This window comes from Brettanomyces bruxellensis, chromosome 8 (assembly GCF_011074885.1).
Source record: "Brettanomyces bruxellensis chromosome 8, complete sequence".
Classification (NCBI taxonomy): domain Eukaryota; kingdom Fungi; phylum Ascomycota; class Pichiomycetes; order Pichiales; family Pichiaceae; genus Brettanomyces; species Brettanomyces bruxellensis.
Genome location: NC_054689.1, coordinates 2,891,790 through 2,916,451, shown reverse-complemented (window position 1 = coordinate 2,916,451; position 24,662 = coordinate 2,891,790). Strand labels below are relative to the sequence as shown.

The 24,662-nt window shown below is 37.6% G+C and overlaps 6 protein-coding genes and 1 non-coding gene across 7 annotated transcripts; 4 read left to right on the top strand and 3 right to left on the bottom strand.

The window, feature by feature from the left end:
• Nucleotides 1-3,871: 3,871 nt before the first annotated feature.
• On the bottom strand, nt 3,872-4,228 carry BRETT_001461 (uncharacterized protein; the record flags this gene model as incomplete). The annotated part of the gene is made up of 1 exon (XM_041280013.1): nt 3,872-4,228. The coding sequence occupies one exon, from the start codon at nt 4,226-4,228 to the stop codon at nt 3,872-3,874; it is 357 nt and encodes a 118-aa protein (XP_041138227.1).
• A 1,377-nt stretch (nt 4,229-5,605) lies between these two features.
• On the top strand, nt 5,606-5,677 carry BRETT_001460. The gene has a single exon. It is a non-coding gene; the product is annotated as a tRNA-Glu (tRNA).
• Nucleotides 5,678-5,880: 203 nt separating this feature from the next.
• Nucleotides 5,881-7,356, top strand: BRETT_001459 (uncharacterized protein; the record flags this gene model as incomplete). The annotated part of the gene is made up of 1 exon (XM_041280012.1): nt 5,881-7,356. The coding sequence occupies one exon, from the start codon at nt 5,881-5,883 to the stop codon at nt 7,354-7,356; it is 1,476 nt and encodes a 491-aa protein (XP_041138226.1).
• Nucleotides 7,357-7,585: 229 nt separating this feature from the next.
• BRETT_001458 (uncharacterized protein) lies at nt 7,586-15,215 on the bottom strand (the record flags this gene model as incomplete). The annotated part of the gene is made up of 2 exons (XM_041280011.1): nt 7,586-9,670; nt 9,957-15,215. The coding sequence occupies 2 exons, from the start codon at nt 15,213-15,215 to the stop codon at nt 7,586-7,588; spliced, it is 7,344 nt and encodes a 2,447-aa protein (XP_041138225.1).
• Nucleotides 15,216-15,555: 340 nt separating this feature from the next.
• Nucleotides 15,556-17,055, top strand: BRETT_001457 (uncharacterized protein; the record flags this gene model as incomplete). The annotated part of the gene is made up of 1 exon (XM_041280010.1): nt 15,556-17,055. The coding sequence occupies one exon, from the start codon at nt 15,556-15,558 to the stop codon at nt 17,053-17,055; it is 1,500 nt and encodes a 499-aa protein (XP_041138224.1).
• A 1,158-nt stretch (nt 17,056-18,213) lies between these two features.
• Nucleotides 18,214-18,957, top strand: BRETT_001456 (uncharacterized protein; the record flags this gene model as incomplete). The annotated part of the gene is made up of 1 exon (XM_041280009.1): nt 18,214-18,957. The coding sequence occupies one exon, from the start codon at nt 18,214-18,216 to the stop codon at nt 18,955-18,957; it is 744 nt and encodes a 247-aa protein (XP_041138223.1).
• A 445-nt stretch (nt 18,958-19,402) lies between these two features.
• On the bottom strand, nt 19,403-22,498 carry BRETT_001455 (uncharacterized protein; the record flags this gene model as incomplete). The annotated part of the gene is made up of 1 exon (XM_041280008.1): nt 19,403-22,498. One exon carries the CDS (start codon nt 22,496-22,498, stop codon nt 19,403-19,405), a length of 3,096 nt encoding a protein of 1,031 aa, XP_041138222.1.
• Between the last annotated feature and the right edge of the window lie 2,164 nt (nt 22,499-24,662).

Genomic DNA, 24,662 nt, shown 5'->3' with positions numbered 1-24,662 from the left:
CAGTGAAACAGTAATTATGCTGACTGTCTCCCTCATCTTTACCACCATTGCCCTTCTTCTGACCACCCTTCTGCTTGTTAGGGCAATCATGCTTGAGATGACCACGCTGTCCACACCCAAAACATTTCAACTTCTGAAGGTTTTTCTTCCTCTTCTTCTTCGAATGATCACCTCCAGCAGCCTTGTTTCTCTGATCATCATGCCTCTCTCTCTTCCGGTCGGATCTCAAACTCAAACTGTTCACTGACTCAACAACAGATGCATTGCTCCGCAAAACTTTCTCCCAAGTTAACTTCATCAAATCAAGGTTTTCGTACCAAGGCTTAGTCCTGCATTGAGTACCATACTCATAAACATTTAACACTTTTGGGAACAACTCTTTATGGCCTCTATACATCATCCAGCAAAGACTAAAAGTTGAATTATAAAAATAACCATCGCAAGCTTCCCGATAAGTTTCCACAAGTGTCACAGAGGATCCAGGTGTACAATTACACCTTGCTAAATCCTCTTCCCAGTATTGAATCACAAGGGGAGACTCCACAATCGACTGGTACAATTGATTCAACATAGTAAGAAGATCCAATCCATCTGATTCATTCAATTGCGGTACCAAATCTGGAGAAAACTGTTCCCTCAAGGCAGTGTCAATGATATCCCAGAATAGGCCTCTTTCAGTCCTTCTATCCAAGGTCACGTCCAAGTCCAACATCATCTTGACGTCATCAAAGTCAATGGTGTCATGAGAATCCTTGCGTAAAACCCCAATAATCCAGTCCTTGACAAACCTTAAGAACATGATGGAATTAACCTTCTTTGCGTTGTGAGCTCCAGTAACAAATAAGTTCTTTATACCCTTTCCAGTAAGAGAAGCATTGATCCTCCTTAAGATTTTGGCATAATCTCTAGGTTCCTTTTCAATTTCACCAACAACTTCAACATCAGAGCCAGCAGTTCTGGCGCTAGTTTCATTTCTAGTAGACGAAGACATAATTTGATAAAATAGATAACAATTTTAGGTGTAAGGTAGTAAAAAAAAAATAAGGATAAATTTTTTTTTTTTTTTTTTTTTTTCTCAAAAAATCAGTTCAACAAAAAATTTATCGACAAGTGGAAAGATTGGAAATCTGATAAATTTGCCCTCCTCAAATTTTCCTTTATTGAGTCGTGTTACCTGTGCTATATACTATTATATAACGTGTCCTCAGATAACTTAAGCTTGTCAATACTTAAGTGCTTTGTATCAAATATAGTCTTGTAAGATCACTAACAAAAATCAACAATTCTTGTAGAAACAGTTAATTTTCTTGTTAATTCGTTAACTCGTTAGAAACTCGTTAATTCGTTGTCCATCCATATTTCAAAGCGAAGTATCAGTCATAAGACACTCAGGGCAGAGACACTACTATATATATCTGTCCTGACTACAGTAAATTTCCTGCACAACGATTCCCAGACCAGAAAATGCAGCCACCATTTTCCTTTGTTTTCCCAGACGAACAATGCCTCCGAATCAGGTGATTCTGCACATTCTGAAACTTGCTGCAGCAACAATGATCAATGATCTTTTATTCGTCAATAATTGATCCCGTAATACCTACGCCAAGTGGGGTAACTATTCCCGTTTCCCAGCCGAGTCTTAGGATCCCGTCGGAACTTCCCGAGCACTGCGCTCAGTTCGACCTCAGCTCCGGGAACCCATAGTTAACCTGACATTGCCGAATAAAGCCGTCAGATGCAAGATCCACCGTTCGTTGACTTGACCATGCCGGCCAAAGCCAAATGCGTAGAAACTCATTTGTCAATTTTATCAACCAACTTGCGCTGGCTGATCAAACCAAATTGATCACTGTAACAAGCTCCCTTAATCGAACTAGCAACCTAATTCTCATAAGTTAGCTTGCTCGATTTTCTTCAAAGATCAAACCATGCCGGATAAAGCCAGCACGATTTTCTCTCATCGATTTCCCCAACGCTTCGACCAATATCGACGCGTCTATCGACCAATTCAGAAAATCAAGTTTCTGCTCAGTTTTTCCTCGCCGTCAAAACTATCGCGGTCTCATCGTTCTGCTCTACTGTAAATTTTACTTCCAAGCTTATGTTTACAACTAAGTATACTTTTGTTGTATCAGGTATTTTTATTTCAGAACAATATTCGTTCTTGTTATTATATACCTTTACAAGCATACTTAGCTGATCACATATCTTCAACTTCAACAATGACGCATTCTGACCTTCAGATAATCCAACAATACTCGGCACCTCAGAAGAAATATCACTTGATGCATCATCAGCAGATAGATCGGCAAAAATCTCAATTCTTGGATCATAAAGTGACTGCAATGAATCATCCACGCGTGATTGAGGTGTAAGAAAATAGTCTGTATAAAGTACAGACGGGTTCATAAATTGAACATGGCGTGTATCCGTAAATGTACCGTAACGTGTGTCTCCTGGCGTATTCGGGATGAAGACTTGGCAACCAAAGGTTTCATTGCTCCATCCAAGATATATGCCCTGAACAGCCCTTTCCCCAAGCTTAGGTGTGTATTTCGGAGGGTAAGTAACCTCACAAAGTTCACCAAAGATATGCAAATCCTTAGTTTTGGGAGACATAAACTTGAGTTTAAGTGACGGACTGGTTCCAATATTATCATTCACGAGATTGTTCCTGACAAATACTGAATATAGCACAGCTTCCTTCCAAAAATTGTGAGAAACTTTACCAGAATGCAACATGGCACGCGCATCATTCATAATCGTTAAGTTCAAGCGTTCAGYAACACCATTAGACGCAGATGTATAACCGGAGGTAGTATGAAGTTCAATACCTTCACGTTCTAATATGGTTTTCAATTCAGCATTTAAGTATTCAGTACCTTTATCTGAGAAGATTTTATGCACTCTGTATCCTTCCTTGCTAAATTGGTTTGATACCCATCGAACGTATTTATCAACTGCACGAGCAACATCACTCTTGTGTTTCATCATAAAAACCGTTGTATACTTAGTATATTGGTCCTTAAAAGTAACAAAGCAACCCATTTCGCCAACACTCGTGTGCGTCTTGACAATGCAAACATCGGAATAAACAACATCAAAAGGAATAGGACGCAGGTAATAGTCTCTTGAACCCTCTATAGCATTTGCTCGTCTTGCCTTCGCTTCCATACAATCAACACAACCTTTGCTGAGCAATTCATCAAGTTCCTTTATTTCCTTCTTCGAAGCAGTAATCGTCCCATGATTAATAGACTTTTTGATTAGCCTAGGGTTAGCATGAGCCAATTTAAGATGTAAGTTGTTTATATGCAATTGTCCTCCACCAATCATAAACTGATTAAAATCACCTGGTATATACCATAGCTTGTTAACTTGAACTAACTGAATACATTCATCTCCAACATTGAGAACCTTTGAATAAGTCTGAGATTTGGTACCAAAATCGTGAAAGTAGGTCTGAATTCGGCATTCAGGGCAACGGTTGATATCGTCTTCTGAAAAGATAGTAGGAGCACCCTCATAATAGTGTAGGTAGAGTGTAAGAACATTTCCCATGTAATTAAAGATTATCCTACCGGAACCTTCCAATTTCTTTTGACTATCGTCATAACCAACAGAGAAAACTTTATCGTCCTTGCGGAAAGGCATGTAATCATGTAGCCATTCCCTATGACCTGTGAGACTAATGGCAGCGCCATTATCAATTAAGATAAAATCTCGAATGCCTCGGAGTATTCAAACTATCCATTGGCACGCTGCCTAGGACTTGTAACTCGGAGATATTAGTAGATTCATCGCTCAATTTGACATTATTCATATTCTCCTTCCTCTCATTCTTCTTGCCTTTGTTAGATTGATCCTTCTTCTAATGATCAGATCCATGCGAACGGTTATTATTCGGCGGCTCTTGTCTTTTCTTGTTTTTCGAAATGCTGGAATAACCTTGCTTGTTGGAAGTCACAAAGATTGACTTGGAAAGCGACTTCGAAACAATCGCAGCATTACGTTTAGACTTGACTTTTCTTTCGATCCATTTCTTAAATTCAACTAAGTCGTTTATTTCATCAAATTCTGAACAATTTCCTTTAATCGATTCAGCGACACCGGGTCTAAGATGGGCCAAAATATCTGTATCCCCGTGATAGCAACTACACCATTTTATAGATGTAATGACATTGTCAATGATGTTGACATAAACACTAAAGAGGCTTCTAATAATCATCATGCCTGATAACATCTAAAACATTCCTAAACCATCCTGATGTAATTCAATGTTTGTCACAATCGTAAGTTCCCAGAATAATAAGTAGGGCTTGCAGTATTCTATGAACAAAATTCCATTTGCATAAGCAGCTCTATTCATCAATAGCAGAGTTTGGTAGTAATTCCATTTCTGACAAATTTCTGATTAATATATATGAGATCATCTCGTTAAGAATATCGAGTAGGAACAGCTTCCTTGACTCAAAATTGAGATAACAACAATTCACGCGCAGCAAAATATGATTTCACTTGAAAAGTAAACGAATCATTAAACATCTTTAAGCATCGAAATAATGTATCTGAAGCTCAGTTAAAAACCAGCTGATAAAGATAATATGAATGAGATTATGTAATCGATATGATCAGCGATCTACACAAATTTCTCAATCTGTTAACACTCATAACGGATCTTAGAAAATTTTCCCAGGAGGCATAACCTGAAAATATTTTCATCAAGCGAGAATTTTTCTTGAGAGAAATTCAGTAGACATAATAAAAAATTCCTTCTCGTAGAATTCTCAACTAAATTCAAAAGAAAAAAAGATGGCATACACATCTGCCTCTTCACAAAAATCACACAAATTGGTTATCCTGTCTGTGACGCCATGTCGGAGTTAAGAGAGACCTTATGAGTTACTCCCGGGCTTTAGCTATCAAACTCCTTCTTTAATAGAACTAATAAGAACCTAGCAGTCGGGGAGATTCAGACAATTGTAAGGTCGGTTACCTAAGTGGGTGGATATAAATGTACCAAGTGGTCTGTGTGATAATGTTAATGCCTTTAACATTCTAACAATTGTGTATGTATCACCATAGAAGAAAATGAATTTACTTCCTTTACTCTGTTACCATCAAAGTGGAGTCGAACTAGTTGTATTGCAAAATAGGCTATCGGGTCTCGTCCCTTCGTAGAAGAAACAAGTTATATAAAAAGAGGTAAAGTAAAGTAAAAATAAAAAGGAAAATAAAGTGAGGTAATCATACATAATAAAAAAAAAGATTTAATTCTCAGAAACAGAATTATGATCGCGCATAATTATTTTTCTGCTGATTCCCTAACATACACAGTTAGTGCATTTTATCCAGGATTGTCTCTATTAGATATTATTCTAAATCTTCGTTATTTTAGAATAAGTTCAGATCTCAAAACAAATAAATCTAATGACATATAATAATAGATTACCTAATACTAGGTAATATTCTCATATGTCCGACATAATAATCTATTATATATCTTTAGACGGATTTGGGAATCATCTAAAGAATCCTTATACTTCAGGTTATAAAAAATAATATTTTGTTACATTCAGTCCGACCATTTACAAGAGATATGAAATCCGAAATAGTGTAATGGCTATCACAGGTCGCTCTCACCGTCCAGATCCGAGTTCGATTCTCGGTTTCGGAAGTTATTTTTTTTAATTACCGGATTGCATTATCTTTTTTATTTTTTGTGATGTTGTGATAGACAAAAGCATGAGATTGCATCGACAAAAGTAAGAGAGAAGAAACTGAATTGCAATTATTCGGATATTGTCAATTTTTCTGGGGGATAGAGCTTTGTGATACAGTTGAAGTAGTATAGAATAAGATTTTATTTTAAACTGAATCATGGCGTTTCTTTTTAAGCGAAACCCCAAAACACCTGCTGAACTTGTTCATGCATTAGGCGAGCAATTGGGGAAGTTAGATTCACCAGGTGACCGCAGAAAAGCGAGAGAGGAAGTAAGTCGGTATTTGGATAATATTAGAAATATCATCGAATCTTCACCTGATTTAAAGGAAATCAAAGGGCCAGAGATCATCGTATCAAGTTCATCGCATTCGACTATAGATCAGATTTCAGAACTTGCGCAGGAAGTATACTCTACGGACGTATTATATCTTCTTTTAAGCAAGCTATCGAATATTGAATTTGATGCTAGGAAGAATGTGATTGCATTGTTTAGCAGTTTGCTTAGAAGAAGAATAGGTGAGCACAGTCCAACCATTGACTACCTTACTAGTCGGCCGCAAATTATTGGACTCCTATTGGAAGGTCCCAATATTTCTGAGGTCAGCTTGAATATGGGGAGTATGCTTCGAGAAGCTTTAAGATATGAACAAATTAGTTGTCTGTGTCTGAGCAGCCCACAAATATGGAAATATTTTGGATACTGTAGATCCGATTCTTTTGAAAAATCTACGGAGGCCTTCTCGACACTTTCCATGATATTAACAACACACAGAAAGCCAGCTTCTGATTTTATACAAGTGAACATGGAACGCTTCATCAATGAGATTAATAAACTTATAGTTTATCCAAATTATGTTACCAAAAGAGAATCCATTAAACTTTTAAGTCAACTTATACTCACAAAGACCAATTATAATCTGATGACGACATACGTAAATTCACCGCATAATTTGAAGCTGATAATGATATTACTTGGCGATAAATCTCGTAATATCCAACTGGAGGCATTCGATGTTTTCAAAGTATTTGTGGCCAATCCCCGTAAGAACAGGGCTACACGGGATATACTTATCAAAAACAGGGATCGCCTTTTGTCATTTCTTGGGGACTTTCATACTGATAATTCAAAATATGATGATACATTTGTGGCTGAGAAGACATTTGTGTTGGATCAAATTAGAAGACTGCCAAGAATACGGCCAAAGATATATCAAGCGACTAGAAACACGATTGAAGGTAACGGAGTTATTCAAAATGAAGTTCGTAACAATAACAATAGAACATCCATGGAGACAACCTTTTCTGCCGAAAGCGTGTTTGAGGGAAAGCTGGAACCTCTGAAAAAGTTGCATCCAAGCTTTCTGGTGGACAATGAAAATAATTTAAACGAACAAACTCATCATGAACAAAATATATACACCGAGAATGAAGAGGGGGAGTTACGAGGTTCAGTATATTTGGATCCTAAGCGCTCTGCCAAGAACGTTTATACAAATGCGAGGCACGCACTTTCATCGACTGTTTCACCATCGCTCAAAAATACTTCAGTATCACCTTTGATTCAAAAGCCTCTAGATGATCCAAAGCAGACGCCACTTTCATCTTCCTCACCCTCTGTGGAACAGCTATGAATGGTGACATTACGAAATCAATTTTTTAATTAATAAAACATAAAGTTTATGAAATTAATAAAATCAAGTCGTGCTACGGTTGCATCCCGTACGTTTGAATTGGACTATGCTGCTTACTTTAATTTCACCCCGATCATTCAATTAACGGACATAATTTGCTACTCTGATGAATTTGCAATTAACTACTAATTGGCGGATCAATCCAATTAATCTACCGGTATAACGAATTTCAGAACTTCAATCCAGCCAATTCTTTTAAAATATCATCTCTGTGATTTCCATCACTTTTGTCATCAGATGCAGCTTTGAATATAGGTGATGGTGTGCCTTCATTCTTTTGCTTCTTATTGCCTATTTTCAATTTGAAGTTCCGATTTGCAATGGCACTATCAGAATCATCATGGCTTAAAATTTTATTTGGATAGAAAAATTCACCTTGTAATGTTTTATCTATCACTAATATCCCATCATTTAACATCTCATTAAGTAAGCTCTCAATAATAATAAAACTAATCTGAAGACATCTCTCTTGCTGAATTTGTAGAATAGATAGTCCCGGATGATCGGACAATATCTGTAAAATTTTCCCGATCACCGACGATGAATCAAGCTTCTTATATGAAATTATATACACCTTTTGAGTACATTCAATGTTCATAGAAGCAGTACTTTCTTCCTTTTTCGTAAGCGGTATTTCTGTTATGACATAATTGAAATTGAATTTTGAGAACAACAAAATCGCCTTCAGAACTTCTTTAGGAGTGGCAATATCAAAACCACAAGCTTCATTGTACAATGCGTAGAGTTCATATAACGTAATAAGACCATTTCGCTTTTCTAGAATGTCTTCTTCAATCAAAAATTCACATATATGCCTTGAAAGCTCCTTCAGATAAAGGTTATATACAACCTTATAGGTACTTGTGCCTTTTTTGACGTCCACCGCTCTTTTTAAACTTTGCAAACTTGAAATCCCCGTGTATTGACCTTTCGCTCTCATGAATTTATTTTTTCTTAAAAGCATGGATGTTAAGGTTTTTGCCGTGCTATGAGAAGTCTGAAGTATTTCCAGATCACTGTTGATAGATTGGATTGACTTTTCCTCGGCACCAAGAAGAACTTTCTGGTACCGTTGCCCAAGCTTAATGAGTTGCACCCCCTTTTCAAAAAGATTATTAAGATCCTGCAACGAGTCATTGAGAATTAGTGATGTCTCATAATTCTTTTTTATAAATGATGACTGTAAGCCATGAATACCTGTGCTGGGACCAACATTTTCTAAAGCTTTAGAAAAGTTAATTCCATTATTTACGGATGATGTCACCACTCCCCTATTAACGCCATTTTTCCTTTGAATACTTTCCCAATCAAGATCTTTTATTGCCTGATACAGCTTGTTATAGAAATTATGTTCGCCACCCAACCGAAAACTTAGCTTTATTACGTTATCATCAACCAAGTTATCTGCTTCCAAACGAAAGTCGGCACCATATTTCCCATTTGAAGATTGATTCAAATGACTTTCCATGGAATGACCCAATATTTGAGTGTGCTTTTTTTTAGATGGTAAAGCAGTCCCACACATCTCGCAACATACCATTGATGGATGATTTACAAACGTGCAACGTGGACACTGGTAGTTATTAAAACTAACAATATCAACTTCAGGTAAATCATAAGTATATTTGGAATGTGCTTGACTCTTTTTAATACCAGCGAGCATCGTACTTTTTTGTAAATTATTCCACGTAGTGGTAACACCACAAGCACCACATTTTGGCGGTACACCTATTTGATGCTTAATATTAAAAATGGAACCACCATCAAGTTTTAGTGTATTCGATAGAAAACAAATCGGACATATCCACACGAGTTCTGAATCTAAATTAGGATTCAAATGGCTAAATGCGCTATCAGTGAAACTTTTCGTTTCATTGGAATCAGAAATCTTTGATTGATCGCTAAACTTATTTGAAGGATGTATGACGCCACTTGAACGCAAAACAATCTCGACCTTGGGACTGGAAGTGAGAAATCCAGGATGGAAGATACACCGCAGTATTACTGAAAGCCTTAGTGCAATTGCTACTATTTTATGTGAATTTGACACCATTGCTTCCGGAACGTAAATAATACGCTTATTAGTAAGATATACACGTCCATCTTGGTACTGTAACAACTTGGCACTACCCTGATAGAGTCCAACTCCATCTTGAACGACAATATCGTGTTCCAGATTCTCAAAAATAGGTCTGTGACCAGTCGATAAAGAAACAGGCACCCAATATTTCGAATGATACATAGATGCTGTATACTTTAAAAATTTAATAAAGATAATGTCAATGCGTGCGATTAATGCGATGATAATTAAATCGGCAAACACGTATGAGTATATATGAACTGACCGGAGATAGTTCGAAGATAAATTAAAAAAAAAAACGCACTACATTATTTGGGATGGGAAAGCGCGAGCTCCGGCAGATGCAGGGGCGAGCAGACTACGCTTAATAAATACAACATACAAATTACCAAACACGTTTAAACTTAGCATTAATTATCAACTATACATATAATTATATAACTAGTGAATGAAGGAGAACTATTAAAGATGCTAATTCCTTAGTAACAGCAATACTTGAAGAACTGTGACAAACAACTTGACTCTTCAAAATAGGACGAATTAAATCTGTATGACTGCACAACAAGTTGGAAGCATTTTTCAGAGCAATGTCATTTTGAGGGCCTAAAGTTATTATGGTTGTATCAATTAAGCGAAATATAGGCACCAAAAAACAAAGAGCTGAATCGCATGTGGACGGATCAAGAACAGTATCTGGATCTATATTTAAAAGAGGTGATGAGTTTAATGTTGAAAAAAGCTGGAGATGAACTAGCTGCTGAGCTCCACGCCGAGTTTGGGCAACACGAATTAAGAGAAGGAGTGCAACCTTTTCGGTAGAATCCGTTGACTCCCTAAATGGTGACACTTCAAGCTTTTTCAAAAGAGTGGGCAAAAATGTCGGAGAAGTACAGAGGCTATCAATAACAAAATTCGAATCTTTGGAATCACTTTGAAGATAAGAAGTTGCTTGTGTTAATGTGTCTAGAAGAACAATAGCTGAAATGCAGGCACTCGAATCCGCCAAAAGAGCATCGTTGAATATATAGTTCATTAATCTTGAACCCAAAGCCTTGACTTCAACCAGAAGCAGCCCTAATTCTTTTCTTGATTCCTTAATTAACATTTGATGTAGTACCCACGTAAGAATCGTATAAGATGTAACTTTAGAGCTCACCGAAAGTCCAGGAAGACGAATACCGGTGATAGCCGTGGATCCGAGTGGAATTAAAGCTGAAATCAACTCATTAGAAATGCTAACACGATCTAAGTGATGCAACAACGATAAGCACATTGAAAGAAGATCCTCACTATAGGAAGGATCACGACTAAAGTAATCATCAATTAAAGGAATTGAAAGTTGTAAAAGCCGCGAAACAAGAGGGACATGCAATGTTTCACCATTTTCTGTAACAAGCTGAGCCAAAATTGCCCAGTAATGGATATGCCGCACCGAAAGTGCTTTGTAATCATCAAAGGCTGCTGTGGCCAAAAGAATAGACTTCAAAACATCTTTTTCATTCGACAATAAAGCAAGACCGTCTTTCATCTCGTCTTGCTGGACGATTCCAATGGAATGTGCCTCCTTGCAGTAAAGGTCAACAAGATTATCCACAATAGACAAATCATAGTGACCAGCCAAAGGAACATTAAAAATATAATGCTCACAGCGAATCCTATTCAAAATATACGCAAAATCAAATTTTGCGAACAAGGGATCAGGAGTTTTCACGGAATTTTGTGCTTCAAACTGAAGTATATCCAACATGTCAAATAGTCGTGATGAGCCCATCGAAGAACTCTGATTGATCAAAACATCAAAATACCTTTTCGGCCAGGTAACTGAGCCACTTGTAAAAACCGAATGCAACTCCAAAATAAGTAATCTTATGAGATAAAACCTGTATTCGGTAAATGCTGCAAGGGTGGCCAGACTAATACCATTGTCAGATTGTAAAAATGCGTTTTCACTTGAAAAATTTGGATCGAAATATCTTCCCTCCCAAAGTTGGTCTTTGTATACCTTGCTTGTAAAAGTAAGTAAAGAAAGAATACAAGAATTATCAATTCCACCAACCTGTCGTAGCCAATCCAACACGCAAGGCCCGATAAGCGGATTATCACAAAGCAAAAAAAGTAAATGTGAAGCTAAACTGCAAAAACGAACAGAGATGAAGTAAAACGAAGAACCCTCGTTTGAATACAGCAGCTTAGCTGTTTCAATTAAAGCAAGTACAATCGATTTCAAAAGTGAACGTGGTGACAATATGCTACCCGTATCTTGTGAATCTCCCAAATTTGTATCAGACACAGAACCAAGAACCATCCTCGAAGTATCAAATCCGAGAAGAAAGTGCGAAACACAAGGTTTATTGGCTCCCCGATTAATCAAATCACAGACCAAATATTCAAGTATTTCAAGCTTCAAATCAGCATCCACCCGTGAGTTAATACTTCCATGAGATTCAAATTGCTGTATAAAACCTAACCGTATTCTTCTTGAATCATCAATCGTCTCATACAATGTTAACAACCTGTTGGAACATAAGAGGCTTGTACTTGTCTCGTTGACAAAAACCGAATCAATTGAAAGACGAGCAATAAGCTGCAAACAATTTCGCGCTAAATCCGACTTTCCGGAAGATATATACAAAGAAACGTCCGTCACAAGGGTAATATCTAACATGAGAGCTTGGTGCAAAGATGCAAGACCATCAGATGAAGAAACTCTCGATATAAGGCTCTCATCGAAATACTTATTTCCTGATAATCTTAATACCGGTAACAATTCGTCCACAAGGAAAGTTTGCCTATCTAAGAGGATGCTCATTAAATTGATACACTGATTCGTAAGCAAAACTGTAGGGCTTGTATCAGGTAGAAAATTGATAACATCAATTCCTGCATGTGAAATTGAGAACAACACATCATAAAGTGATGAATCACATGCAAGACATAGCATTAAAGAGCCTGGATGCTCTTGAAGATAGTTAACAATACTTTTTCCAACAACCAAATTATCCATATCAGTTATTCCAGCAGCATTTGAGCTCTTAGATAAATCAGGACTGATTTGACTGATGCATTCAACCCATAAGTCTAAAATAATAAGTTCAACAACAACTTTTTTGTTAATTCCAAGGGTTGATTTTTCCGTTTGCTTTAAAATATTGACCGTGACCTCCAAATAGCAAGATACACCAGGCCTGTGAACACGATAACCAAGATCAGATGGAAATTGTAGTTCTAAACCCTTAAATGAGGAACCATGTTTGGGTTTCAAAAGTGCTCTTAAAAGACGAACGAATCCAAGAATGTCCTCATAACTACTTAGCTTCTCTAAGATAACATCCTGAGCTCTTTTGCTCACATGAGAATTGGAAAATTGATAAGTAAAAAGCCACTCATCAAGAATTTTCCAAAACATCTGCCTTTCTGTATATAATGGCCCAACCAATGAAGCCATCACAGACAGGGCTGCCCCACATAAGGGTGTTGAAGCAAAAAGAAATCTTGATAGTAATTTTAAGAGCTGATAATCATCACTAGAAAGAAGACCGGAACGTGCCTGAGAGCTGTTCTTTGCAACACTCTCAAGGAGTTGAAACAATCCTGCAAGGAAAAAGATAGAATCCTCACCCAATCGACGTCTCAAAACCATTGATCCCTCCGGAATAGATAGCACGGACGCTTTTGTACTATTTTTCGTAACTCCGTTTGAAGCTGTTACTGACGATGAAGATAATGTGGAAAATATATTAGGTGATGTGTTTGAATTGTTGTTTATTCCTGTATTATCTGAATCCATAATTTTTCCTGTAAGTTCTTTGTTGTATTGAGCAATTGAAGTATATATGGTGGCCCAACTAACACAACTTAGTTTACCAAGAATCGAAAAGCATCCACGCTCACCCCCGATTGGGCTCGCTTTGGCGTTGGCATCGTCGATACCCGAAACGTCATTTGTAATTTGGAGAAAGTTGAACGCCTGAACTGCATTCTGAGGACCACATGAAAGAGCCGATAACAAAACGCAGAATACCGAGACAATCAGTGGACTATTACAATGGGATCCCCACTGAAGAAAGCCATATGCTGAACTAATATTACCATCGCTGGCGTGCTGCCAAAAGACAGAGCCCAATTCTGGTCGACCATTGAAGATATAATACACTGTCATATAGAATCTTTCTAAATCAGCACTGTCGGCCATCGAGTCCAAATCCGGATGGTCGGATGATAGTAAAAGATCCTCCTCCATGTCTCGCATTTCTGTCAGGATGAAGGCAGAATTTTCGATGAATGACAAGGCAAATTCAGCGAAAACTGGGGCAAGGAATTCGGATGTCCGCAATGAAAGATGATTTTTGCGGTACAAAAAAAATAACTCCTTTTCTCTAATGGAATGTCCTTGAGTATTGAATGGCTCAGTAGTAATATTCATATTGCCTGTCGCAGTTGTGTTAGCAAAATTTGATAATACGGAATTACTTGAATTACCCTTTCCATTCCCAGTTGATGAACTGGGGTCCTGCTCATCTTCCAAAAGAAGAGGCACTAATCGAGGCACATGACGTTGTAAAAGAGCTCTAAAATCATAAAAAAGTCTGAAAGAAGGGTCACGAACCCTAGTCTCAGCGCAAACGTTCATAATATACTCCAGTGCACCCCCAATTGAAATGCAATTGCGTAATGGTATGGCAACAGATTTTTCAAATGGATATTTTTTACTTCTAGAAGAAGATTTTTTGCACCAGGGTATGAAATGAGACAAGAAGTGTGTAAAAATAAAAGCTTTTAAAGGTGAGGAAGCCAATTTCGTAGTGTCTAAGGTATCTTTTATAACAATTGCATGAAACGTTGCTATGTCCGCATCCTGCCAATTTTCCAAACAAGTTATGTGTCTCAGTACTCCTGGCAAAATACATAACGAAAATATATCCTCGATTTTCATTGACAGCAAATGGTTGAAAAATTTGGAGAAGCAAACAAAACTCGAAGAATTGAAACTTTGGCCATCGTGGCCATTATCTGACTTGCAGTCTTGAATCCCAGTAATACCCCAATATATTTCTCCAAGAAGTTGATATTGTCGATAAAGTGATCCACGACAGTATTCGACTCCATGAGCAATTGGTCCACCAAGATAATATGTCCCAAGAAGTTTTGACCGTTCAACAAACTGTGAAGTAGCTCTAAGCTCGTTTTCTATTTGTATGAATGAATCCAGTAATTTCGGAGATTGAACAGATATTATTTTTCGAAAATGTGAGCTGGCATCATCCAAGCTTTTACTGATAGTGCACTCTAATTCTCCGTTATCGCACACTATTATACCACGACAAACGTAATAGGAAACTATTTGCAAAATATAAAGACGACGTGTATGATAGGCTGCAAGTCCTAGATCAAGAAACTGCATCCCGAGCCTTCCAGACTCATCTTTAGAGGCATAAAACAAGGTTTCTGCAGCAATAAGCTCGTCTAAATTAAGCCTATCCGATAACTTAAGTGCAGTAGCTTTGAACTGATCGTTTAACTCAAATTGTGACCCATCAGTGAAAACAGCCTTTCCAGACTCAACGCTCTTTCTTGAAGTGGGGTTCTTTTCTGGATGAACCAAGACATTAAGAAGATCATCTTTCAATAAATTCATGTAGGTGATTTGGGCATCATAATTTTCATTTTGAATTGCCGCGTAAAGAGACTGGAATGGTGTGGTGGAAAAGTGAAGTCGCATTTTAAAATTACCATGAAATATATCTCAAAGGCAATGTATCAATACGAATGGTCACAAATAATGCAATAAAGTACCTTACTAGCTTTAGATGTTCTTGAAGAACTGTGTTGACATAAAGATCTAGCACTCCAGAAGAGTAAAAAAAAAGTAAAAAAAAATAGCGCCCAAAAATAAATTACCACCAAAAAATTTTGGCATTACCTTTAACTCTGAGACAATAGTAGAAAAAAAGGTGAACCGAAGAGGAAGCGAAAAAAGGCAATACTAAGTAAGGATGGAAATTAGCCCCACCAAAAAGGTTATCGGCGATTTGAAATAGAAGTTGGTGCTACGCTGAAGAATGCAACCAGAATTTGTACATATTGATCTAACCGATGCGAAACTTAAATGGCTTCCTCCGTGCAAGCGAATATATGGTCCTAAAGAGGTGGAACTATTTAAAAAATCGATTGCGATTGATCGCATAAGTGGTGCGCTTTCATTAATTTGCGAGAAAATCAGCCTTACAGATGTTCCACCCGGTGTTTTAGATGATAGGCAGGTAGAATTTGAGAATGCTTATCATCCTGGAGTTGCATTATCGAATCATAAAAAGACTCCCAGAACCCATCCAAACTCTGCAGTGCTACCGAATAAGGAAGCTCAAGAATTTGATTTTAATAAGCTGTCTGAGCCTGTGAAAGTTGTATTACGATTATTGAAGAGACTGGATGCATTGATAGCGGAAACGCCTCCGTTTAAAGGACCACGGAGGTATGGAAATATGGCCTGCAGAGATCTACATGATAAGCTGAATTCAAGGATAGATAACTGGATTCGTAAGGAATTAGGAAAATGGTACTTGAAGGATGACTATGCTTCCAATAATGATGGAGATACATCGTATAACTTTGAAACCGAGCTTAAATATTACTTTCTCGGTTCATTTGGATCTCGAGAACGTTTAGATTTTGGAACTGGACACGAATTGTCGTTTCTCGCATTTATCGCATCTCTTTTAATGTGTGATATCCTTCCGCGAAATGAAACAACAGGGGTGGAATACCTTGTCATGTTTTCAAAATATTATGATTTGGTTCGGAAACTGATACAAACATATACATTAGAGCCTGCTGGGTCTCACGGCGTCTGGGGTTTGGATGACCATTTTCATCTTATCTACATTTTAGGGGCTTTCCAGATGGTTGACTTTCTTAGTTTGGAGAAAGGAGAAAAAAGCATGAAGGCTCTAAATTATCGTATGGGACTCACGCCGGCATCAGTACTAAATACACGTATCTTGAAACAGAACAGAACTCGAAACCTTTATTACAACGCTATAGCATTTATAAAGCGGGTCAAATTTGGACCGTTTAATGAACATTCACCCTTGTTATTTGATGTTTGTACATCAAAAACCTGGGAGAAGATTGCAAAAGGAATGCTTAAAATGTATTATGGTGAAGTTCTTTCCAAATTCCCAGTTGTTCAGCATTTTTACTTTGGACATGTTCTCTTTCCTTGGGTTGATCGAAAAACTGGACAGCCTTTACCGGAAACATCTCCGGAGGATGAGGAACCAACTGATGCGGATATGCAAAGCAATAAATACGATATTAGCTCAAATGATATTTCGGGACCTTTTGATAAAGCAGGTTCGGCAACAAATTATAGAAGTGGGCCAGAAGTTGCCATGGACTCACTCTACGGAAAAAGAGAGAAAGAATTAGAGAAACTGCACACTGAAAGGGAAATAACAAGTTTTACTGGAAAACGTGACGGTGGAGAACTACCTACAAGTTTGTCCATGTGGCCTACAAACACGCCTAAAAATAGAAATGATCTGAACAGTAACGTATGATGGTTTCTTGAAACGTAAAAGCTCTGTGCTGACTATCGGGTAATGGATAATGACTTATGATATTTTTGTAAATGTTTATATGTGATGTGTACTTTGTGACTTACGAGAAGAAAATACAGCCTCTACTCTTTTTGTACGACTAACTGGGATCCCAAAGAAAGCTCCCTAAAGTTCACCAGTTCAAATCTAGGATGGCCCATCTTAGATTTTTTGTTATTGTAATTATATCGACAGGAAAATTCTACAAGGCAGATCCTTCTAATAAATTTGGCAAGAAAGGAACAATATATGTTTAAACATGCACAATTACTACAAGATACGATTAATTGGTATTTAGCATATGCTGTAATAGATGCGATTAACTGAAATATAATCTTTCAAATATTATATATGCGTTAATTACTTAATGAACATATTTAATTTCCGACTTCCTTTCAGGACCACATTACAGGTAACACTTGTTTGTACCGGGTTTTTATTTCAGTTAATTTTATATAGACAAATACCAATTTCAAAGAATAAACCAGAAGCACATTGTATTAGTATCTTTCTACAAATCTTTACGTGGTACAATTCAGATAATAATTGAAATTACTGTCAGAAAGGATTCCTATTTATTGATAAAGCAACTTGCTCGAAGTATTCAAATAATATAATCATCCATACACCACTAATCATCGCAAAAGTAAAACAAGGTGTAAGAACGTAGGAGAAATGTGAGCGAGACCCCCTCCCCTTTCTCAACCCCTTTTTATTTTTATTCTTACTTTTATGTATTATTTTTTTTTTTTTTTTCTTCAATGTTATCCGCTCTACGAACTTTGTTTTGTTCCAGAGTCTTTCATTTTTTTGTTGTCAGTTTCTACTTTAGATTTTTATTTCAGATTTTTTTTCTTTTTAATTTTCTTAATTTTTTCTAAATTTCTTTTTTAATTTTTTAATTTAATTTATTTTATTTATTTATTTTTTCTCTTTATTTATCCGTCTGAACTTACATAATCTTCAACCACCATTTCTTTCCTTTTTTCATTATTAAGCACTTGCGGCCACGGAAGAAATCAGTTTTCATAGATACAAGGAAAGTAGTTTCTTGTGATTGTTTGACCCTAGCAGCCAGAAGGTAAATCTTGTTGAAGCTGCTAACATCTTTTGGAGGTGATGTTTTATAAGACAGACATCAACTTGAATAATTCAGTCAATCAGAGGCTTCCACACATTACACTTCCCCCAAACGTTCCACCACCGCTTGAGTTTCTGCATAAATATAACGGCTCGACAACCGAGAGTCAATATCACTACCTTCCGCAACCATATCAACATACAAGCGATTATAACAGCAACATAAGAACAACACCATCTAGTAGAATGAATAACTTGGAGAACACCATGAATTATCAGAAGAACAGCGGAAACACAGCTTCGGATAGAAAGGATGATCAGATTTCTGTTAATTCGATGACAAATGCAAACTTTTATCCTACAAACTCAACAGTGAATGGCATTGCCAAGTCGAATAATATGATCAGCACCCAATATGTGCCTTCTGGAATTCAAGGGGTAGCACCACAGCCTCAGATTCAAGCTGCAATACAGAGCCAACAGCCAGCATCTGTAATGGCGGCAGAATTACCTACTCAGATGGCAGTTGTGTCGAATATTGTTCCTGGTATGAAGAATGAAGTGGCTGCAGACGGTAAAGTGAAAAAAAGAAAGAGAGGAAGACCTAGAAAGCACCCGATAACACAAAAGGAAATTGAGCTAAAAAAGCTCCGGAGTAGCGGGATTAAGAGAAAGAGAGGCAGACCAAGACTTCCACCTCTCGAAACAAGGCAGAAGTCTAAGTACACCCGTCATAAGAAGAAAAATAAGACCGGAGGGTCTACTGAGAACGGCAAGAAATGATTACAGGCATTGTTCTTTGTTTGTGAAAACTAGTGTATATTTTTTTGTTTATGTATTTTTGAACGGTGGCATCACTTTTCTTGTGTGATGGACCAATATAATAAAAGAACCTAGGAAAAGTCAGAGAAGGGAATTCGTATTCATTAGTTGTATAGTATACTATACGGCAAGGAAGTAATAAAAAAACAAAAAAGCAAAAAAAAAAAAACTATATTTTATTTCATTTTTCACGAGTCCTTGATTATATTTTAAATTCGTAAGGAAATCGAACTCTGTTATGGGGCAGATCTGCAAAGTTCAAAGCATACTACATATTATTGGTATGTTTGCAGTAATGATTCAACTTGAAATATAAAGTTTAGTTCTCATCCAGCTCTCTGTTTACCATTAACTAAGCGCAATTCCTTTAGTACCGCCAGAATTGCTTATATGCAATCCTCAAATATCACTCCTTCTGAAGTGCTCTGTGCCATTCTATCATCATATTTGAAGCTGAAGAGTGTGGAACTTTTCCAAATTTAGAACCGCCCCTTTTGATGCAGATCAACGGATCATCAATTATATTGAAGCGCCTCGGATCATAGTATAAATCCTTGTCATCGGTAAAGTATTTCGAATAAAACTCCATTTCTTCTCTTTGGCTCATAAAGCCCTCTCGTTCTTTGAAATTCATATTGAAAATTGCATCTCCTTTTGGAATAACCTGCTTGCACACATCTACCTGTTCCTTAAAAGCAAATTTATCTGACACTGCGTTAGATGGTAACGTAGGTATTTCCTCAGATTTCCCTTCCCCTTTCGAATTCCAAATCGTATTATTCTGTTTGTCCTTTTTATATGTAAACAAATTCTTGTTATGTGTTTTGTTGGAAATTTCCACACTTTCATTTTCCTCAATTTGTTCATTTGCACGTATGCTATTTTTATCATCAGTTACATCCCTAAATTGAACATCACTGCCTTCTGTCTTCGATTCACTATTTGCCTTCACAACCTCCGAAATTTCCTCACTCTGTGCTTCCCCTCCTATATCATCATTTTTCAATTCATCGTCGGTAAACTGCGAGAGATCGATTAAGATTGGTTCATTTGCAATTTCTTTACTCTTCCCATTGGTAGTTTCTGGTGGATCCGAAAACAATTGGCTGGGAGTCAGTCGATTACACTCAACCTCATCACTAAGCAAAGTTTCATCTGCCTTTTCAAGTTCTTTCTCTTTCTTCTTTTCAATTAGCTTGTTTTCCTGCTTTTGCTTCTGACTCACAACCTTTCTGATCATTGAAGAGGCAGGCCTAAATCCGGTGTGTGCATTCTCAGGCATGAACATTTTTTTGGTAAGCTTCATCTGCCTATCATCATCACTATCTTTTCTTGTCTTCTTGCGCTTTCTACTCTTCCTCTTTGCTTTATTTTTCCGAGCTGAGGTGATAGATGCAGCTTCCTCAATAAATGCATCGTCATCTTCACCGTTTTCATCAAGCAAGTTTTTGTTAGTCTCCGGAATTGTAATTTTCCTGTACTCCAAAGCAGGCTTGTACTCCTTTGGAAAAATTCTATCAGATGGGTGAAGATCAATTATATTATCATCACTCCTGATCTTGTTCTGAATCCATCTATAATTATCCATTGCTCTAGCAAACTTTTCACGCTCATTGGAGCTGAACAACATAACAACATTGCCAGCTCTTTTACGACCAGTTCTTCCCATTCGCTGGATATTTTTGATTGGAGAGGATGTAGAATCAAAGCAGACAATCATATCCACCTCTCCAATATCTAGACCTTCTTCTCCAATTGAAGTTGCCACCAACACATTGTAAACGCCATCCTTAAACTTTGAGAGAAGTTCTTTCTGATCTTTCTGTGACATTCCCTTAGCCTGCGCAGTTTCAGAAGATCCCAAGCGAGTGGCCAACGGACTATCGGAATTCTTTTCATTCTTTTTCTTCTTCTTGGGGTTCTTCTTCTTTTTACGACCTTTAGTGCTCCGAAATGTCTCTTCATCAAATCGGCTCTTCTCTTTCGCCTGTCCGATGAAAATGTGGGGTCGAACTAAATCCTTGGAGTGCGAATCTGCAGAAGAAACAAGCTTATTGGCACTTTCAAGGCAACGGACAATCTCAAGTGCGTTGTCCCGAAATTCGGTGAAGACAATTATGGATGAATTTCCGTGGCTTTCATGCTCCTTCTGCTGCAAAAATGTGGTAACTCTTTTAACTAGTTCCTGGAATTTTGTGTGGGAAAATGTACCAGCAACAACTTTAAGGCCAGGATTTGCAGAATTCTTCGAATCCTCGGCAATCAGTTTTTCGATATAACTTTTGAGCTCTGATATTTGGGGACTGAAGTAAAACGACGCCGCCAACTTATTGGTTGATTTCTTCATCTGGTACTTTGTGGTGAACTCTGTGTACTTGTCAAGGAAAAAGCCGTAAAAGGTTACAATTCCGTAGACATTAAGACGGCGGAAAAAGTTGCCAACCTCGGAAAGTAGCCGTAGGATAAAGAAATATGTCCACTTGAGACCCTCTGGAAGTCTATGATTGGCAACAACGGCACGTGACTTCTCCAAGGCCATGAATTGATTGATCCGCGCAGGGTCAGTAATATCGTAAATTCCGGCGGAGTTGGCCCGCTTTAACACAGGTAAAATGGCTTCGGAAATAAGAATCACCGCATGCTGGATTTCCGGAGTGATATCGCAGTCAATTTCGACTAGTGAGCGTGAATTCATGTACTGGAGTACATCAGGATCTTTATCAGTTCTTAGTTGAATTGAAGATATATCAAGATTATCGACGACTTTCTGAACAGATTCGACTGTTGCACCTGGAGTAGCAGTTAGGGCAAGAACACGGAAACTCGTATTTAATTTGTCAAGCCTTTCTACAACTTTGCAGTAGGCATAACTGCCACCCCGAGCCCGGTGAGCCTCGTCTACCACTACGCAGCATACATTTCGCGGGTCAACGAGCCCGGAAAGTAAATCGTTGGCAACCATCTGCGGGGTGGAAAAAAAAACTCGTCGCGTCTCCCACAGAACAGCCCGATCTTTTCGGGTAACCCCCACAAGAACCGCGGTGTCCTCCAGCGGGAGTCCCGCGATACCGTAACACGCGCGCATCTGCTGGGCCACAAGCGGTCTCGTCGGTGCCATAAAAATTATTTTCGCCCGCTCCACCCACCGGTAGAAATTCAGCATCACCGTTGCCGCGATAAATGTCTTACCGAGACCCGTTGGAAGAGAGCACAAAACATTTTCCATAACCGCTTTCTTGACAATTTCCTCCTGATACTTCCTCACCTCCAAATTGGAGGGATAAATTATTGTGCCAAGATTACCCTGGTTTAATTCATGGTGCGTCTTGCTGAAACTCACACTCTCTTTCACCTCTTCATAAACTGTCCCTCCATCTAGCGTGCACTGCCCGGAATGTGTTACATGGCTGTGTTTGTTGATTGCATTCGGCTCTTTTTCATTTTGGCTGCTTGATCCACTCCAGTCACTAAGTTCCTCCAGAAAGCTCTGATCACTATCCATTTGCTACGAAAAGAAGCAAAATTCAAGTATGCGGTTTACTAGTAGTTCAGATTGCTTAAAATCAACTATGTACTGAGACACGAAATTATATCGCGCTCGCGTAAATAAAATACCGGCCTGGAGTCGCAAAAAGCAAATTATGTCGATCTCGACGCATAAATAATGACATCTGAGTACATAAATACGGAGGAAAATTTTTAGTGAGCATAATTCTGAAAAGATGTTTCAATATGTTCGAATCTACAATTACCACCATTTCCATTCATCAATGGGGGCATCTCAGATTTCAATACTTGGTCCTATCCTCCATAATGTTAACGGCTTTATCTGAAATATGTATACCCGAATACTAGTAAGGTCAATACAGCCTTTATATATATATTCTTGAAGAATGTAATAATATAACCAGTTCTCGTTGGGGAGGGAATTTGCGGCTACCTATGATATTCTATATCACAGGTAGTGCGTAAAGACATTCCACAGAGAGAAATAATTTAGTTATATAGCTCAAGATGTGGGTGAAAATCTTATGAGCAATTATTCAATTGCAATGAATATTCTAGAAACATTCAAGATATGTTTTCATTAACTAATATATAGATAGAAAGCAACTTGTTGGCAGAGAATGTTATAGTACAACTGACTGAAGAGACAAGCAGATTACAGAAAATAACGAGAAAAAAGTTATCTATCATAGAGCCTATCGATTGACTAGAGTTTGAGATAATTCTAGCAACTGAGAAATTTCATTTTTCTGATATATAGTGATTAATCTTATTCTATTCACTCGTACAGACAATCCTTGTTATTTAGGTTTCGACACCCAAAACAAATAAGGGTGAAAAAAAGAAGCGATCAATAAGATTTGATATGTCAAAATATTCCAACACCTGTACACTGAAATATATCAATCACCATAAGTGACGTTTATTCTTGACAAACTAAAGTCATACAGAAGATTAAGAAGATAACATTATAAGCATCTCACTCATTGCAATTTCATCCATACAAACCGGTTCTCAAAGAAAAGAGATGCAGAAAAACAATATGGATGACAAAGGCCATGAATATTTCATGAACCAAATAATGAAAAGTTCAGATCTTCAGTCCGATAGTTATCAAGCACAATTTTTTCTATAAATAAAATTAGCCAATGTTTGTGATATATGTGTCGATGAATTTGGGTGAAGCATAATACAACATAGGATTGGTGACTTCACACTTACCAACAAGACCGGAATTTCTGTAAGGCAAATTCTCTACCTGAATTTCAGACTTCTATAAGTGCATCTCTGTCAAATGGACAATTTGGGGAGAATTTATACAAACTGGCAACGGTAAAAACAGATGTGAGGTATTATTTAGCACATTCCTAAGCAGTAGCAATACCTGAAGCTGTCATACAATTGCCATTGGCAAAAACTGCTCCGGCACCAATAAGAAACCTTCCCAAAATCTGATATGACCGCATAAATAATGGAATACGGTATTATAAACGTTTCTATGTTGGCCTCAGCCAGCTTTTCGCTGCTCTATGATAAAGCTTGATATCATTTGGGTAATTTTCTGTAATCAAGACTGTGAATTTCCGCTTTTAACCGGCTTTAAGTAAAGGATTAAGAACAATTCCAGAGCCTGGGGTCGGAGTGAGGGACACCTCGTTGTCATATATCATTTCAACTGTCATCTGTGATATATTCTCATGACCTGATGTAATATCATCTATTAAATCTCTTATTCCTTGGATCACTATAGACATTGAATTGTATTTTCTCTCCACTTTCTTGTTCCTCCGGCTCTGTTTTGCACTTTTCTCTTGATCTTATTTATCTGGTGGTGGAACTAAAAGATGGAACATTGCAGTATTAACAGGTACATTGTCTTCTGAAGATGAAGCACTACTATCACTCATTTCACCCCGTACTAGAGCTGAAATTGTTCTTAGAGCATTACCAGCTGCAAACTCATGAGGTTGTGTCTTCACTACACATTGTCCAATACTTATAATAAGCGCTATAAATTCCTTTGGACTCTGCCAACGTGTAGATGATTTGACATTGATGAGAAATTGACACGCTCCTTGTGCAACCTGATCTGAACCTGTAAGTTATCCTCTTTTAAGTTTATTGACGAACGAAATCACTTATATTTCGAGTTTATATTC